The sequence below is a fragment of the Onthophagus taurus genome, chromosome 7 (assembly GCF_036711975.1).
Source record: "Onthophagus taurus isolate NC chromosome 7, IU_Otau_3.0, whole genome shotgun sequence".
NCBI lineage: Eukaryota > Metazoa > Arthropoda > Insecta > Coleoptera > Scarabaeidae > Onthophagus > Onthophagus taurus.
The window spans coordinates 11,142,134-11,159,185 of NC_091972.1; the positions used below are offsets into that span (position 1 = coordinate 11,142,134).

Genomic DNA, 17,052 nt, shown 5'->3' on the forward strand with positions numbered 1-17,052 from the left:
TAAAATACGACAAATACTTTATTCCACTATCAATAGCAATCCATCAATCACAAATAAACGGAAAGTTAAATAAATAACCAAATGGATGAAAAATAATCTATCCTTTACTAATACACAATAAAGATAACTGAAATACAATAAAAATATCACATAAAAATATCATGGTAAAAGGGAATATTTAAAGCTTCCCAAATGCTATGCTTTAATAATTAATTAATAAAATAGAGGGAAAAAGTTTACAACAGAAATTGTCGTTGAACCTACCATTAAAAAGTTTGAACAAAAAAATCATATCCCAATTATTAAATAATCAATACAATACATAAAAAATAAATAAGAAAAAATATAATATATAGATATGATATATACGTTTGAGGACCAAGCAAAGACTATCATCATCAATAAGCAAGGAGTACAATCGCTTTATAAGTTTTTTTATTCTTTCAAAACGGAGGTTTTTGTGGGTAGCTTAACCGCAACGGGTACGTTTTAATATTTTTATCACTATTGAAACGCTTTGAGGATAAAATACTACTAGTTCTACAAATGGTAAATGCTTTAGCTAACAATATCTGGTAATATTAAAAACGGTAATTAGGCAACCTCGCCAAGCTCTTCCAAAAGTATTAGTGGCTCACGCCAATAAACAAATTGAGAATAATCTGTTGCATCCTCTGGTAATGATGGAAAGAGTTGATCAACAATATATGTCATGTTCGAATAACTGAAAATTAAAAGAAAAATTTTGTTAATTTTTAGTTAGAAAAATGTTTGTTTAAAAAAAAAGTAAGCAAAACCACACAAAAATAACATAAAAGACAAACATATACAAATTAAATAAGCAATAAAATCGCCCTCCACCAGCAAAGCTTCTTTAAAAAGCAGTTAAAAATACGTCTCACTCGTTCACTCTTTATAGGCACCTTTAAAATTTTCATTTTCAATTAAGTGCTTACCGTTACTTTTAGTAGAAAGACATCATAGGGATGATAATTAACCATAAAATCTCACTATTGTGTCATTTATACATAAATAATAATTTTGAACTAACTACTTTTCGAAACGTTTGCATCCAACATTCTAATAGTGTTAGTTGATTTAGTTAAATGAATTAGAAATGATTTGATGACACACAAAAAATGAAGATGCAAACATTTCTTTAAATAAATAAATTACATTTAATAACTAAGGTCAAGGCCTAAAAGAAGCTAACGTTAATCATCGTCAGTTAAATCTGACTCATCAAAATCACTGTCGTTTTCCGTATCATAAGTAAGAAGCTTATGCATCATTGGAGGAAAAACATCGTTCACTACCAACGACTGACCGGTATAACTGTAAAAACGAAACATTCAAACTTAAATATAAGGAAAAATTAAAAGAATCCAGATGAAAAATTTGAAGATATAAAAAGTAGAAGATGCAGCACGTCAAAAAACTAATGTGAATAGAGAAAAGCGAATGACTACGCATTCAGCGAAAAAAAGGTTCTAAAAAATAAAAGAAAATAACTTACCTAGATTGGAATGTTTGAGTCAATTCGTGTTTGAGTTCACCTTTAGGATTAATTGTAAAAATACGAACAATTGGAATACCAACAGCTGTATAAGCCCAAACATCCTAAAAATAACAAATTGTATATCTATACCAATTATATCAATTATAATCTTACATTGATTCTATTTCCATATCCAGCATAAAATGGATTTGAATCAGATGGAAACAGCGCACGAATATCGCTTAAACAGCTTATTTTAAACAATTCAGGTTTCTTTTCAATAACTTCTCGATGAAAAGCTGTGATTAAAGAGGTTGGATTCAAAAGTAACGGTCCATCTGGCATTGTTAAATCACCCTGGCGAATTGACTTCAAATATTCGCGAGTTAATCTCGCTTGACCAATCGCCCTTGCGCTTAAATACAAAAGCCTATAGCCGTTATCTTTGATTTTATTGAAAAGTTGAGCTACTCCAGATTGAGCCCAATCTTTTCCAACGATTGGAAGAATGTGTCCCAAAACATCAGACCTAAATAAAAAATAATAAGATAAAAAATTAAATTATTAAAGATTTTTTTTAAATTACTTTGTTATTGTTCCGTCAATATCGGAAATAACAATTTTGTCGTCCCATTTCCATTTATAAAGGTGACACTTGCATCTTGTCGTTCCTTGATAAGCTGTTGTTACGCTAAATTCAACCTCGTTCATTCCATCTCGAAGATTTAAACGTGCCTAAAAAATGATTGTTATTAATTTTGTGATAATAAAAATTACAGGGTAATATTTACAATTTGATCAGAAGTAAGCCTAAGAGTTTTTCTGCATTTTTCTACAGAAGTGGAAGTGGTTTGTTCAGTCATACTTTTTACTTCAGAAATATCTTTTCCAGTTTCACTTCCTGAACTGTTCGATCTTGTTTCTTCAATAGCTAATTGTAAACACATTTTTTTTAAATCAAGCATTTTTATTCATTTTTAATACAGTAAAACCTCGATATAACGGATTAATATGATATATATGAAAGATTTTTAATTTGCACAACAACTAAAATTAGAGCTAACATTAGAACTAACACTAGACCAAGAACTAGAAACGTTTGGATTTAGCTGTGCGTCTCTTAAGACGGCTAAAACCGAATGATTCTAGTTCTAGATCTTGTGTTAGTTGTAGTGATAGTGTAAAACTAGAAATTACACAAGACCAAAAACTAGAATCATTCGGGTTTAGCCGTCTTGAGAGACGTAAGGCTAAATCCGAATGATTCTAGTTCTAGGTCTAGTGTTAGTTCTAGTTTCACACAAGCACTATCACTAGAACTAACACAAGACCTAGAACTAGAATCATTCTGGTTTAGCCGCACGTCTCTCAAGACGGCTAAACCCGAATGATTCTAGTTCTAGGTCTTGTGTTATTTCTAGTTTTACACTAGCACTATCACTAGAACTAACACAAGATCTAGAACTAGAATCATTCGGGTTTAGCCGTCTTGAGAGGCGTGTGACTAAATCCGAATGTTTCTAGTTCTCGGTCTAGTGTTAGTTCTAGTATTGCACTAGCACTATCACTAGAACCAACACAAGACCTAGAACTAGAATTATTCGGGTTTAGCCGCCTTGAGAGACGTGCGGCTAAATCCGAATGTTTCTAGTTCTCAGTCTAGTGTTAGTTGTAGTGATAGTGCTAGTGCAATACTAGAACTAACACTAGACCGAGAACTAGAAACATTCGGATTTAGAAAACATGTCTCTCAACACGGCTGAACCCGAATGATTCTAGTTCTAGATCTTGTGTTGAGCACTATCACTAGAACCAACACAAGACCTAGAACTAGAATTATTCGGGTTTAGCCGTCTTGAGAGACGTGCGGCTAAATCCGAATGTTGCTAGTTGTATGTCTTGTGTTAGTTCTAGTGATAGTGCTAGTGCAATACTAGAACTATCACTAGAAGAAATTCAAAATTATTCGTGTTTAGCCGTCTTGAGAGACGTGCGGCTAAATCTGTGTCTAAAAAAATGCGTCTAGTGTTAGTTCTAGTTTTAGTTCAAGAAAAATCTGCAAAAATGTAACGTTGAATAACTAAAACAAGAACTAACACTACCATTAGAACTAACACTAGACCTAGAACTAAAAACATCCGGTTTTACTTACTCTCTGAATGTTTTGAAATACAACAATATGCTCCTTGGCCATGTATGTAATACAGCATGGTCTAAAACTGGGCTACCGTTTATGCATATTCAATTATCTTTTGTAGTGTTGATGATATTTAAAAATTTAGTAAAATTTTGATCAAAATATGAGAAAGTACTATTATTTTAATATTGTTCTATAGGAATTGAGGACTCATTTGAATCAACCATTACTAGTAATGAGCAGTTTTCAATTAACACCTATTAACGACCAGCAAGCGCTTGCTCATCTACAAGTTTGTTGATGTGATTTGCTGGCAATGATTCGGCTGTTATATCTAAAAAACGCAAAACGATTGCTAACACAAATTTGGGAAACTTTATTGTTCGAACGCATATTGATAAAAAACAAAAAATAGATAAACAAAATAAGATAACTAATGCTTTAGATGCATGGACAACCCGCAAGTGAAGAAGCCAATTGAATTGTTAAGACGTGGTTACGTTTGGAACAAATTTATGAAGAAGAGAAAACTAAATGTTGTTGTGGCATAAACATATCTATTGATGGTTGATCTAATATACGAAATGAACCTATAGTATGCACTAGCATAACCATTGAAACTGGACACTCTTTTTTTATATGAAACTATAAATACATCCAGAAATCAGAAATCCCCATACAAGTGACTATCATAAATTCGGGGAATACCCCGAGTCTATCTGTGAACATGGAATAGAGCAACTTGTGGAATAACCAGAGTTTGATTCTATCTATGAGAACTAACATTTACATTAAATATACTGACCCATAAATAGATAATATTAATAAATCCGAGGTTCGTTATATCGAGATTAAACTATAAATAAATTCTTAATAAAATACCTTCTATATCGATTGAAGTATTAGGATTGTCCTTATCATCTTCTACTTTATCTTTGATAATTTCTTTAGCAATTTCAATTGGAACGCTTTCCAAGGCGGGCGTGGTTTCCCGCGAAGTCCTGCTCCGTCCCCATTTAAACCAAGAATAACGACTTTCCTGTTGTTTCTCCTCCTTTTGTTCTTTTTCTTGCGCAGATGAAGGTTGTGGCATGTGCAAATTACATAACTGATCTACAGTTGGCTATAAATCCAAATCGATTAAGCCAATTAAAAAAAAATTAAGATGTAACTTACTTGTGGTAGGGGTCTTTGGTATATGACGATACTAGAAATAATAGGAGCTGCAACTTTCCATGTGTAATACTTATTACGAAGTCGCACGACTAGATTTGGGGATTCAAGTAGAGACGGATTGTTGCATAAATCGCTGAATGGGACGATGTGTTTAATAAAATTACGTTCATTTGGCTCAGGCTCCCAACCGCACATTGATAAAGCGACGTCTTGGAAATATGAATTAACACTAAAAAAGTTTAATTGTTATTTCTTATTACACGATTTTTAATCTACTTACATTTTTGGATCATCAAAGTCTGAGTCAATGGATTTAGATCCTTCGACGCTATTTGGGCTTTGAGTTAAAGATGGACCATTTCCTGATTCGCAATCCATATCTCCATCTATTTTTTAACAAACACATCAATTATTAAAAAAGAAATTCTTATTCAATCTTTTGCTTGCCTTTCTTTTGTCTAGCTCCTTGGAAATACAAAGCAGCAACACTTGGATCAATAGCCCCAGAACTTAATTCGGCAAGATACATTCCTTCACTAGCGCTATTTCTTTGCCTATATTTCGTTTGTTTCATAAACGAAAACATACTGCTAAGCATCGAGTTGTGTTGTTGCTCTTTATCAATTTGTTGAGTGCTTCCACTTGTTCCAGTTGATCCTTCAACATTAACTGGGAATTCACCCCAAGCCCAGCTTTGAGTTGAATCATTGTCATTTTTCCCCCCTTTGCTTTTTTGAACTTCAAATTCAGTATCTGATTGAACAGATTCGATGTGAATTGGTGTATTCGGTCTGGAATCTTCTTGCCCAGTTGTTAATTCGGTGTCGCTGAAGAAATGAAATTCTGGATCTAGAACTTTTCTACTATTATTTGAACAAGGACTAGCATCGGTGTCGATTTTTGGTAATTCCTTCTGTTCTATTTCTTCTGGTGCACTTCCCATGGAACTTCTATCGGTGGACGAAGTTTCACCTTTAACATCACTAGTGGAAGATTCCTGAGCTGATTCACCCACTCCTTCTTGTTGAGGTTCGTTAACGGCGGAAGTTTTTCTTTGGGAATTTTTCTTTTTCATCAAAGACTTCTTCCTCTTCTTCTTTTTATTTCCACTTCTAGTAACTTCATTTTCAATTTGAATTTGAACTTGACTTGGAGTGGTGGGTAACTGAACTTTATTCAATAACTCCGTTTTAGGTAAAATTTCTTCGTTTTTATCCTCCGATTTGCTATCCATATCCAAACTGTCCATATGGAATATAGTTTCAGAAACATCATCTTTGGTAGTTATATCATCACTGGTTAACTTCGCAGATTGCATAGAGAGCGATAAATCTTCAGTACTTTGTTCTCGAACTTCGATGTTTCCAAGAACAATTTGTCTTTCCAAGAATTCTCTTTTTCTATTACGTTCATCATCATTTCCCGCGGTGTATCTACGCTTAGTATAATCATTAACTTGATTTTCAATCTTCGCAAACTCTTTGCTGTCTTCAACCAAACTAATACTATTTCTTCGACGTCCTTGAGCGTTATAAAGTTCTTCTAAATGTGAAATTGGAATCGGAGAGGTCGCTAAATGATCCGGGATTTCTTCAGTTTCCGGACTATTTGTTTCAACGAAGAATGCCTCACCACTTTCGCCCAATTTCATATGAATCTCTTGTGGTTCTCCATTAATTTCAATATCAACCTAAATAAATAAAATTAAATTAAAAGATCTGGATATTTTAAACTTGAAATAGTGAGAGTTAATTTTGTTGAGAATTTATTTCCTAACTTGGATCTAATATAAGACTAGATAAATTTATGCGGTATGAACGTTTAAAATGATTATATATTGTAGGTTGCCAAGGACATGGAAAATTATAAAGTACGCAATATAGCGAAAATTGTGCTAGTCAAAATAATAGGTCCGTATAGCAGCCGAATGTAAATTATAAATTAAAACAATCTTTTTACCATTCAAGCGATGTTACGCAATAAATTAGTAAGTTGGCGTTAATGCCAAATAGCGATATTAATTTTAAAGGTGAGCTTTATGTTTCAGACGTAAAATTTCGTTTGCCAAAAATTATCGTTGTCCCGCACGTCAGTATACTTTAAAACAGTCAACGCTTATTTCCGTTCAAAGCGATATAATAAATTGAAAATAATCGTTAATTCAATTCGTATACGCGCGACATTGAATTGAACTTTAGAAGTTGAACACGTGGGGCTAAAAAAATTATGTGTAGGATGGACATTTTTGGTACAATTTATCAAAACATGTTTTTCTTTTATAGATATTTTGATACCTACATTTTTTTAAACATTATTTTTTTAATTTTATATTTTATTATGTTTAGTACCACTGCAAGATTCGTTGAGAAAAAAATTTCCTTTCTAAAAGAGAAAATGTATGTCATAATAAATCGTCTTATTAATTTTACTCTCTAGAAAAAAATAATAACTTTTTGCGTTTAACAATAGAATATATACGATAATTAAAAATAGAGAATCATGTCGAAATAATTTTATAATAAATGAATAACAATTGAAAATTTTATAAAAATTAATTATGTTAGTGAGTTCTAATCTTAACTACATCTGCAACTATAAGTTAAGGTAATACCAGCATTAATAGATGATATAAAATGATGAATGATATAGAACAGGTACAAGGTGTTATTGGAATCATTTTAAAAGCGATAGTAATTTCGCAATTAAAAAGAAAGTGGTAACTCTAACGTTGAAAACATATAGCGAGTTATAGAAACACTAAATGTAAAAATGTTTTTCGTTTAACAAATTATCTTTTAAGCATTTGTAATAAACTTATAACGTCATCTAACATTATAAGACGAGAAGTACCAACATAATTTTAAGTAAGTACCTGTCATAACAAATGGTATCAATAAAATTAAATCATCTGCCGGTAGACAGTATGGGTTTCAGCAAAATGCGTTCAGTAACTACATCTGTAGCTATAGGTATGTAGCAAAATATGTTGTCTTGTATTAATACCACCTTTGATCCATATAATAAATTTGTATTTTAAAAGAAGTGTCTTTTGTGGAGCTCCTATACCAAAGAAGAATGCTTCAACACAATTTGGCCCTATATGCAATTGGGTTATCATCAAATAATTTCCTACATTACTGGGTGTGACAATTAACGTAATTATTTTTGGTTATAAAATAGTATTATTTTCTCCGTTTTTCTCGATTATAGCAAAGCTTTTGATAAAATAAATTACTTGCAATTTTACATTTGTCTTTTTGCAAAGAAGCAAAAATGTTGGAATTAATGGAATGAACATTGAATACATCAATATATCCAACGGTCACTGTGTACTTTTTACAGCTTCTTATACTCAAAAACCATGACAGACGACTCCCACAAGTTAATCTTCTGCTTCTTTGCTGAAGCCGTAAAGGCTGGTCTACAATCTTCGGCAATTCATGGCAGTCTATTCCTCCTGTGTCAGCACATCCATCTTACCACTTCCTGGTATTTGTCGCAAATCTCTTTGTTTCTTCTCTAATCCCATAGTATGTTTCCATTGATTTCCCTCAAAATCGCTTTGTAATTGGTACGCACCGTCCTTTTTTATTTGCACTGTGTCTGCCCACGTCTCCGCTGTATATGCCATTATTGGCCGGACGCTGACTTTGCGTATCCTCACTTTGATCGTGGAAGAATTGCAGTTCTTTCACCAGATGGTCATTGCAATAGCCATTGTAGTCCATCCTCAGTGTCTGCAATCAATGTTGCATCGTCTGCGTAGCGTATGATTTTTAGTTCGTCTTATCCTAAATTGTATCCATCTTTTACCTTACACATTTGTTCAACGATCCCATCCATGCAGGTATTAAAGCCAAATGGGCTGTGGCTCACTTTGTCTCACACTTACATTCAAAAATATTACTTTTGTGGTAAGTCCAGCAGTTGTATGAACGCTTTCGTCAAATCTATAAAGCATAATTATGCTGGTTTGCTACATTCTATTGCTTTCTCCCATACTTCATTAAATGCGAAAACCCGAAACCTTGTTGTTCCTCGTTTGTTGTTGTGCTTCAGAAAGTGGTGTTGCAGGAGATAGAAAAACAACTTCACGGATATGATTAGGAAGGAAGTTCTTTGAGTCTAAAGATTAATTTCTTAAATACCTACAGTATTTTCTTATACAACTCTGTGAGCTGTTCTGGTAGTCTTTCTTTTCCCCACTTCAGCAGGTCATTGGGGGTATTATCCGGGTATGATGACTTCCTGTTTTTCAATTGTTTCAGCTGCAGCGTCCTCGGATGTCTATTGTTTGACTTCCTCGTGAATCTGCTCTCTCTAGCCTTGCCCTTTGGCTGAGGTTCCATCACCTTTCTTTTTCTGTACACAAAGTTTGAAAGTGCATGCAGCTAACTTGGTATGTGTCTTCATCGAAAAATTTCATGTAGTTTAAGAAGTTATGTGTATTAATTCTAATATTTTTAGAGATTCAAATATTTTTTATAATAAAATAACTTGATTTCGTACAATCTAATAATAAATGAACAAACTCTTAGTCGTTACAGATAACATTTATATTTTCAATTTATTTTTTATTTATTATTTAAAATTTTTGATAACCGTATCTGTAAATTCTAAGAACTTATCATATCACTTTATTGTCTAGAGCTAATCAAATTAGTGTCTGTATGCAGTCTATACCAAATATAAAGTCAAATTTCACCCATTTATAAACATATACAAAATATGATTTGAAAGTCGTCGCACACCCTCACAAAGAGTCCGATTCATCAGATTCATTATTGCATTCATCTTCTAGGTTAAGATCTCCTAAAAGGACGTCCTTTAGAAGAATTCAATTAATAACAGATAACTCGTTTTGTGTGTTCATATCGTTATGTTCTCTGTTTGACGGCACCGTTTTCATAAAATCTGTTCGAGTAAGAAACAAGGTTCTAGGGAGATCATTGGTTTCCATAACCGAATTCTTACATAAAAGTTAGTCCATTCAGCGTAACTCTTCTACCGCACAAATAAAAACTAGCTAAATCTTATTTAAGACCATTCTAAGACAACAAAAATCCATCTAAGCGATGTTTACGAATTAATTAATTCCCGCCAACCCATTATGAATGTTAGGCGATAAGTTCTATTTACACTGAGGGAACGCACATATAAATGTTTCAATTTCGTATCACCTGATCTATTATCGAGGCTCTTTATCTATGCGTAGAGGTCATTGAAGTTTTGTAATTCCTAACAATAAGGAACTTAGTTCAAAGGCGAGGTAATTTACAAGGTCGTGATGTTTTCAGTCACAAAGGTTAACGATTCTATTGCAAATATTAAATTTATCGTCGTGATCTTGATAATATTGTTTTTCCTATTGAACATTGATTAGATTGGATTATTCGATCATAATGGCTATTTTAATGCTAACGATGAATTGTTAAATAATAAAACAGTAGTTAAATTTCAAGGATTTTTAACCATAAAAACCCGATTCAAAATTGAAACCGAAATGTTTAAATGATAAAACAAAAAAAAATATTACATTTAAATTGAAAAGTGCTGTTCAAGAACTGTTAGGAGTATTATTTATATAATTTTGTAAACATTTTACAATTTTAATCAAAAGTAACTGAGTTTGAAATGAAAAACATCTAATTATAGTTCATTTAAACCATGCACGTGTTATACTATGATTTATGTAAACAATTAAATTAATAACTGCAATCAAAACATTAATCATCTAAATCAGAGTTAAACACAAATAAATAATATAGGTACTGCTCCAATAACTAATTTAATAGTTACTTTAATAAGTTAAGAAAGAAAACTCCTTTAAGATAATTGCCGATCTAAAACTAAATTCAGTGTGAAATCGGAAAAATAAATGAGAGAAAATACTAGAAGCGAAATGATAAATAAAAACAACTAACATTAGAGAAAGTACTTACAATCTTCTCTTTACTTCTTAACACTCCCAATTTTCCAAATCGAACGTGAAAAGGGCTGCAGTTGTAACTTCCATCTTGTTGTTCCACCACGATAACATCTATAGCCCCCGTTAAAGTTGCCCCATTGATGTCGTTATAAAACTCTTTAAAATTGTGAAAGAAACGACCAATATAGTTCATTCCATGCATGGCGGCAGACTTGGTCTTGCCGTATTTACTCGATTTTGCGTTCACTGTGTAGCCTTATTGAAACAATTATAAAAAAAACTATTCCGATTTTATCAAATCGGAAATGCACTCTTCTAAAATTATCACTTGATAACGGATTTTCGACTCGCGCGTTCTAAATGACTGTGTTTCTGTGGTGAGCTCGCGCTCGTTTTTAAACGACCATCGTTGAGTCTGACATGCGCAACTTGAACGGCGTCAGAGAATCTGAAACGTAGAGAGAACAAATAAAACGTTATAGTTTGCGAATAGAATCGTCACGATGTGTTTTCGTTTTAAATCACCTTTGACCCCTAACATCTGTGCTTTAAACTCGATAAAATTGTTTGAGGAGAAATCGGTTTTATCAAATATAAACAAAAAATAATAGGTGTATTAAAAGATTTGGATTAAAATTAATAAAGTCACGGTTTTTTTTGTGTGTTACATAAAATTATTATCGTAACGTGTTATTGTTTTTTTGAGTTTAAATTACGTTAAGTGCAAACACTGCGCTTTGGGAAAGTATCCAACTAAAGTTTCAAGTTCAATACTTAACGTATGATCAGCAATGTCAAGTTTATATTCACGTAATCCCTACGAATGCTAACTACATCGTGTTACTATGCACTGTGTTATTTGAACTGTAATATAACACAGCTACCAGTAATAATGTATTAATAAAAAAATGTTATTCATTTCAAAATCTATTAAAAGTATCATTAAATGACTCAATATAGAGTGTAAAAAATTAAGTGTTAGTTTAAAGTTAATGTTTTAAAATGAATCAAAAAGACAAAGAATCTGCTATTTATGCTTTCTTCTTATCTTCTTCGTTTCAAGAAAATCCAAAAAAAATAGTACATATATTAACTTAGCAATTCCTTGTGTGTGTGTATGTAGTTTTATGTGGGGGTGAATTCCTTCACAGCACTTAGGCCCTAGCGGGCCCTTTATACAGAAAGGTATGTTCTTTCCGGCTCGTCTGCCATTTCACACCCTCTACAAAGGAGTGTGTTCGCCAGCTTCATGTAGAACATATGCTTACATAACCTGCAGTGTATGGTCAGCATGTGGGTGAGGAGCCTCAAGTCACTTTTTGATTTTTCTGTGAACTGAGTTGACCTTTTCCGATCAGGGTAGAGCAGAGTTTTCTTTGCAAAGACACCTACTGCGGTCTCATCCCATCTATCGCAAAAAGCTCGACGGGAGATGGAGTTGATGAGCTTTGATGCTGTATTAAAACTTAGCGGTACAAACGGTTCAGAGGAAACCGGCGACTTCTTAGCAGTCCGTTTCGCCGGCATGATCGTGTCACTTATATCCTTTGCGCCACTTTATCGTGAGGCTGTTATAAACATTAGCCCCTTCAAGTAATTGCCGACAGGACTTCACTAACGATGATGTAGTTCGATGTCTACTAAGCGCTAGCATAGCCTGTCTGCTATCAGTGCAGATTACAATGTTTCTGCAAACTTTTTTGGAGACGATGATCACATTAGCTGCTACATTCACAGCAGTTATTTCTAACCCAACCCCAGCGAAATGGAAAGGTGCAGCTGGATATCGTGCAAGAATATTCCTGCTCCAAAGACTCCAGCCTTCTTTGATCCATCAGCGTAGATGGTCAACGTTCAGTGCTAAAGTTGGTGTGAGGTGTCGTCCCAATGCCAAAGTGTGGCCTGTTTAAGAAAGTAGATGTGATGTAGTCTCTGCGAGCTTCAAGGAGAGGCTGTTTACAAACAGTCTCACTCCAGAGTTCGCTCCGGACTCTATTCCCTGTGCAATTCCTTGTATAACATCTCCGATTATCTGATAATCTTTATTTGTAAATTGTTACACTCAATCTATCTTGAATGTTTGAAAATGATTTGCAAAATTGGAAGCGGTTTAATCCGAGGAATTCAATAAAATAAAACAAGGTTATAAAAAAAAACACAAAGAATCTGTAGATCTTATCTGTTATGTGAAAATTAACACAAAATATTTGTATTTGTTTTGAGTTAATGAACTTTATTCAAGGTTTTAATATTCTTTACCTTTCGAATTTAAATAAATGATTACTTTGTTATTTAATATTGAAAGTAGATTTCTAAAATGAAATCCGTAATAAAAAGAGTGGAAAAATACTAGATACTAAATTTTATCGTTGCATGTCAACAATCTAACTATACTTGCGTGAGGTCAACCTTGACATATAACGCAAAATATATTTTGTTATCATACCCAATTGTTATCGAAATTACGTATTAAATAGAAGAAATAGTGTGATTATCGTACGATTGAAACCATGTGAAAAATTAACACTCGAGATTTTCGCTGCAAACAATACTGAAAGATAAGGAGCGATTACCATACAATAACATTTTTCGTAGAACGGTTCGACAATAAACCCAATGTTTTTTTAATTATACAATGATCTAGTTAATGAGAAAATTTCAACGAAAAAAAAAAAATAAAACTCACGGTAGGTTACAAAATAAGTTCGAATCCGAAGTTGACCTATTTTAGAAATATCCACCAGATGTTTATTGAGTTGAAAATGTTTGGTTTTTATCAAGGATTTACAGGAAATGGACTTTAACCTCGAAAGGTGACTCAATTTGAACAGATTCCAGAATAAATTCCAGAGTCTCCCCTTTCTATATTTTAAAACACATTTATTTTATAAATGAAATCGATTGAGCTTGCCAGATTTTATTTTTTAAACGCCGAAAATATTTAACCTTCTAGAAAATAACAAATAAATAAAACTCTTTGTGGTGAAAGTTTAAAACTTTTGTTTTCGAAGTAATTGCGGTGTTAGATTTCGTTTTAAAAAAACAACAACAAGATTTCATTGATTAACCATCTTGTTTTGTTGGTAATGAACTCTAACGTATCGTTTACACAAGGTTATTTACCTGCGTATTTACAATCTTTTAAACAATATTTTAAGCCTTCAAATATTTGTTTCCGTTCAATTTTTATTTTGCAATAACTCGCTATTTTTTTATGGAGTTTACGAATTATGTAACAATATTTACTTTGCAAAAGATTTTCCATCTCTAACATTTTAAATCTGATTACGTAATACTTAAATAAAACTTTTACAAAAAAAATTTAAAGTAAATAAAGTATTGACATCGTAGAGGTCATCTTTCACGTAAATCGGGACCAACTTTTTCAATTGATGTTACACGCCTATTTTGAAAAACAATGTTATTAAATAGAGTCATAACGTCACATTTAGATTAGATTATAACTTTTTTAGATCCAAGCTGAAATGTTATCATGGAAAAACGTTAACTAAAGACGCATTGTCTTTTGTTACGTCGATATTGTTGCAACTTCTTTGTACTTTTATTATATCGTTAGATAACGTTGTTAGTAACGAGGCTAATTTAACTATTGTTCTGTAACGTTGTAAACAACGCAAGAAGTTATTTACATCGAGGGTGTGAACGCCCTTTTATCTATTTATAATACAATCAATATTTGATACGAAAGTTCTATCTTGAAAAATAAAAATTCTTTAAAAGTACGTATCTGGATATGTACAAATAATAACAATAAACTAATTATACGTTTTTATTTCTATCAATAATATACAATTTCGATAATAAAATGTAAAGTCATCGTAAGACGTGTTAAAAAAAACTTGCAGGCTTAAACGATGGCAAACAGGATATCACACGTTGATGAACTAAAAATGGAATGTTAGATGGAAACTCATTTAACTCCTACTTTAAACACGAGAAGAAATCACTTTGTATCTTCTTCAACTTCCTCAACTGTCAACTACAAAAAAAAAACTGGCAGTCTGTTAATTAATTATCATATCCGACGTCATCATTGCAAGTATGCAAGCAATACCACAGTATTGGTATTGCAAATTTATGTTCTTGCTGCCGAGGTAAGGGTAGCGGCCCATACGGTCTATTGTAATTTACACCCTCCAAAGGTTTAGAGAAAATCTAGGTCCGTGATGAACCTTACTATTGCTCCTTTATGTCAGTAGGTTACAGGTAAACCTTTCCGAAAATCTTGTATCACGCAGAATATGTTCAGTAGTCTCTGACTTGTTGTTGCAAAGACGACAAGTTTGATCCTCATCTTGTCCAATGTTGAAGAGATGGTACTTTAGGGATGGTCAGTAAGAAAACTTGAGAGCCACCTTAGGCACCAAGGTTTTCTATTGCGACGTAAGTTCTTATGTAAGACGGAAGTTCTTTCCAATAATTGTATACTTTTCTTCTTAACAACATGTAAAAAACAAGTCTACAATGTTTGTTCTCGTAATTTAGAAACACTTCATAGATGAAATACGTCCAACTAAGTGTCCTAATAAACAATGCGTAGTAGAACATATTAAAACAATATTTATCCTAGAACTTGAAAAAGTGACGTCAAGACACACCTCCAAAGTAATAAAAAAAAATCAACTGCGTTTTCAAATTTAAAAGTCGCCACGTGCGGAAATCTGGCAAAAAGTCGTTTACCGCTCCGGTTCAAGGACGGAAAAATAAAATACATAGGCTTGAATTTAGGACAGATAAATTTTTGTTGTTGGCGCCCGATTGAAAAACGAAATCGGTTACATAACGGTTTGCCAAAAAAACAGTTTCTACACGTTATATACATAAACATGAAAAGTTTAAATTCTTTTTCGAATTTGATATACATTGAGGTATCCTTGTATTTTAAAGAAAAGAAAACATAAGACGTGAATGATTTATTTTTATTATACTAAGATGAGACGACACAAGCGAGTTTCACGTGTGCACTCAACAACAATCCAAATCCGTTATTTATTAAATTAAACATAACACGTTACAAATCCGTTTAACGTTATTGATTGTTTTCCCAACGATTTTAAACATTTCTAAACAAGATTTCTAAAATAGAATCGTATATAAGAGTTAATTTATTTATCATAGTTAGAATTATTTTATTTTAACGCATTTGTAAATAAAAAACATTCAATAAAATAACAAAATAAATAGTAATTTTTCAAAATTGTTCCATTGCAATCTCACGAATGTATGGAATTCCCCCATGTCTTTGTGTATTACTGCTGATTTCCCCACAGTCACCAGATATTAACCCCATAGAACACATGTGGGATTTTGGAACTTTACGATTACTTTTGTGAGGTTATCCTATTTTAGAAATCATGCAAAAACCGATGATGTACGATGACTTTTGGGACTGCCTGTACATATACACTTAATTCTTTAAGCTTCAATTGCGTGTAAAAAAAGCTGCTTGATAATTACATAACTTTTGCAATGGAAAGGCAACAAAGTGCATAAAGTAGAATGCGGTAAAAAGAGTTACTTTTGTTTTAAGTGTAGTTTAAACTTAAATTGCTTTATTTAGCGCAATAATGCGGCACTCATATATTTTAAATGAAACAAAGGGAAAGTTGTTTCAGTGCTTTAGGTGATCCAATGAACGTTTTTGATTGGCTGATATGCGTCACCAGAGGCTCGCGTGAGACTCTTCAGCATTGCACGATTCAAATTAACATTATCTGAATCGATTTAATAAAATTATAACAAACAAAGAAAGATTAAGAAAAATGTTTTAGCGTAGACTAAACAAAAATAACGATGCACAAAGAATTTGATTATTATTTGGGAATACGTGAGGGGTTAAAGTACAAATCAGATTTATTAATAAATATCAAATTATTCGTTTAGGGGTCATCAGAACAAATTATTATTTAATGGAATAATTTCAACATAATTCTAAATATAAACCAAACAGATTAATATATTTTTAACAATCTTTTTTAATTAATAGACGAGATTTATTGAGCGAACATCGTGAACAAGGGGGGTCTTTATCGATTAAGGCTTAATCACCGTTAAATGAAAGAAAAGTAGATGAATTCTTTAACGAAAAAATAAAATAAACTCTTACCTACTCTCATCGACTCATACAACCGGTTGTTATCGCTTAATAATCGAGCACAACTGCAAAATTTCAAGAAACACCATTAACACAGCTCTCCTTTATCTCACTTTGTTTGACAGATCCAGACTTGAATACAAACTCTATTGTCAAGTTGAAGTAATCGATTTAAGCAATTTCCCTAAAAGCTATTT

General features: G+C 32.5%; 1 protein-coding gene across 3 annotated transcripts; it reads right to left on the minus strand.

The window, feature by feature from the left end:
• Positions 1-16,980, minus strand: LOC111423778 (phosphatidate phosphatase LPIN). 3 transcript variants are annotated; one of them, XM_071198224.1, is made up of 12 exons: positions 16,868-16,980; positions 10,754-11,188; positions 5,259-6,501; positions 5,092-5,197; positions 4,812-5,040; positions 4,518-4,758; positions 2,290-2,429; positions 2,085-2,233; positions 1,673-2,027; positions 1,517-1,620; positions 957-1,335; positions 634-724 (listed from the first exon to the last, which is right to left on the minus strand). In XM_071198224.1, exons 2-11 carry the CDS (start codon positions 10,940-10,942, stop codon positions 1,215-1,217), a joined length of 2,877 nt encoding a protein of 958 aa, XP_071054325.1. In that variant the 5' UTR covers positions 10,943-11,188; positions 16,868-16,980; the 3' UTR covers positions 634-724; positions 957-1,214. The 3 variants fall into 3 exon arrangements, with proteins under 3 accessions (XP_071054323.1, XP_022912893.2, XP_071054325.1); XM_071198222.1 differs by lacking the exon at positions 957-1,335 and having other exon boundaries at positions 1-724; positions 16,872-16,980; XM_023057125.2 differs by lacking the exon at positions 957-1,335 and having other exon boundaries at positions 1-724; positions 16,868-16,979.
• Between the last annotated feature and the right edge of the window lie 72 nt (positions 16,981-17,052).

Coding starts and splice junctions, on each gene's coding strand:
- LOC111423778 (XM_071198222.1), bottom strand. CDS start 10,942: ATGCATGGAATGAACTATATTGGTCGTTTCTTTCACAATTTTAAAGAG. Junction 5,198..5,258: donor AGGAGCTAGACAAAAGAAAG/GCAAGCAAAAGA, acceptor GTTAAAAAATAG/ATGGAGATATGGATTGCGAA. Junction 2,234..2,289: donor GGCTTACTTCTGATCAAATT/GTAAATATTACC, acceptor ATCATTTTTTAG/GCACGTTTAAATCTTCGAGA.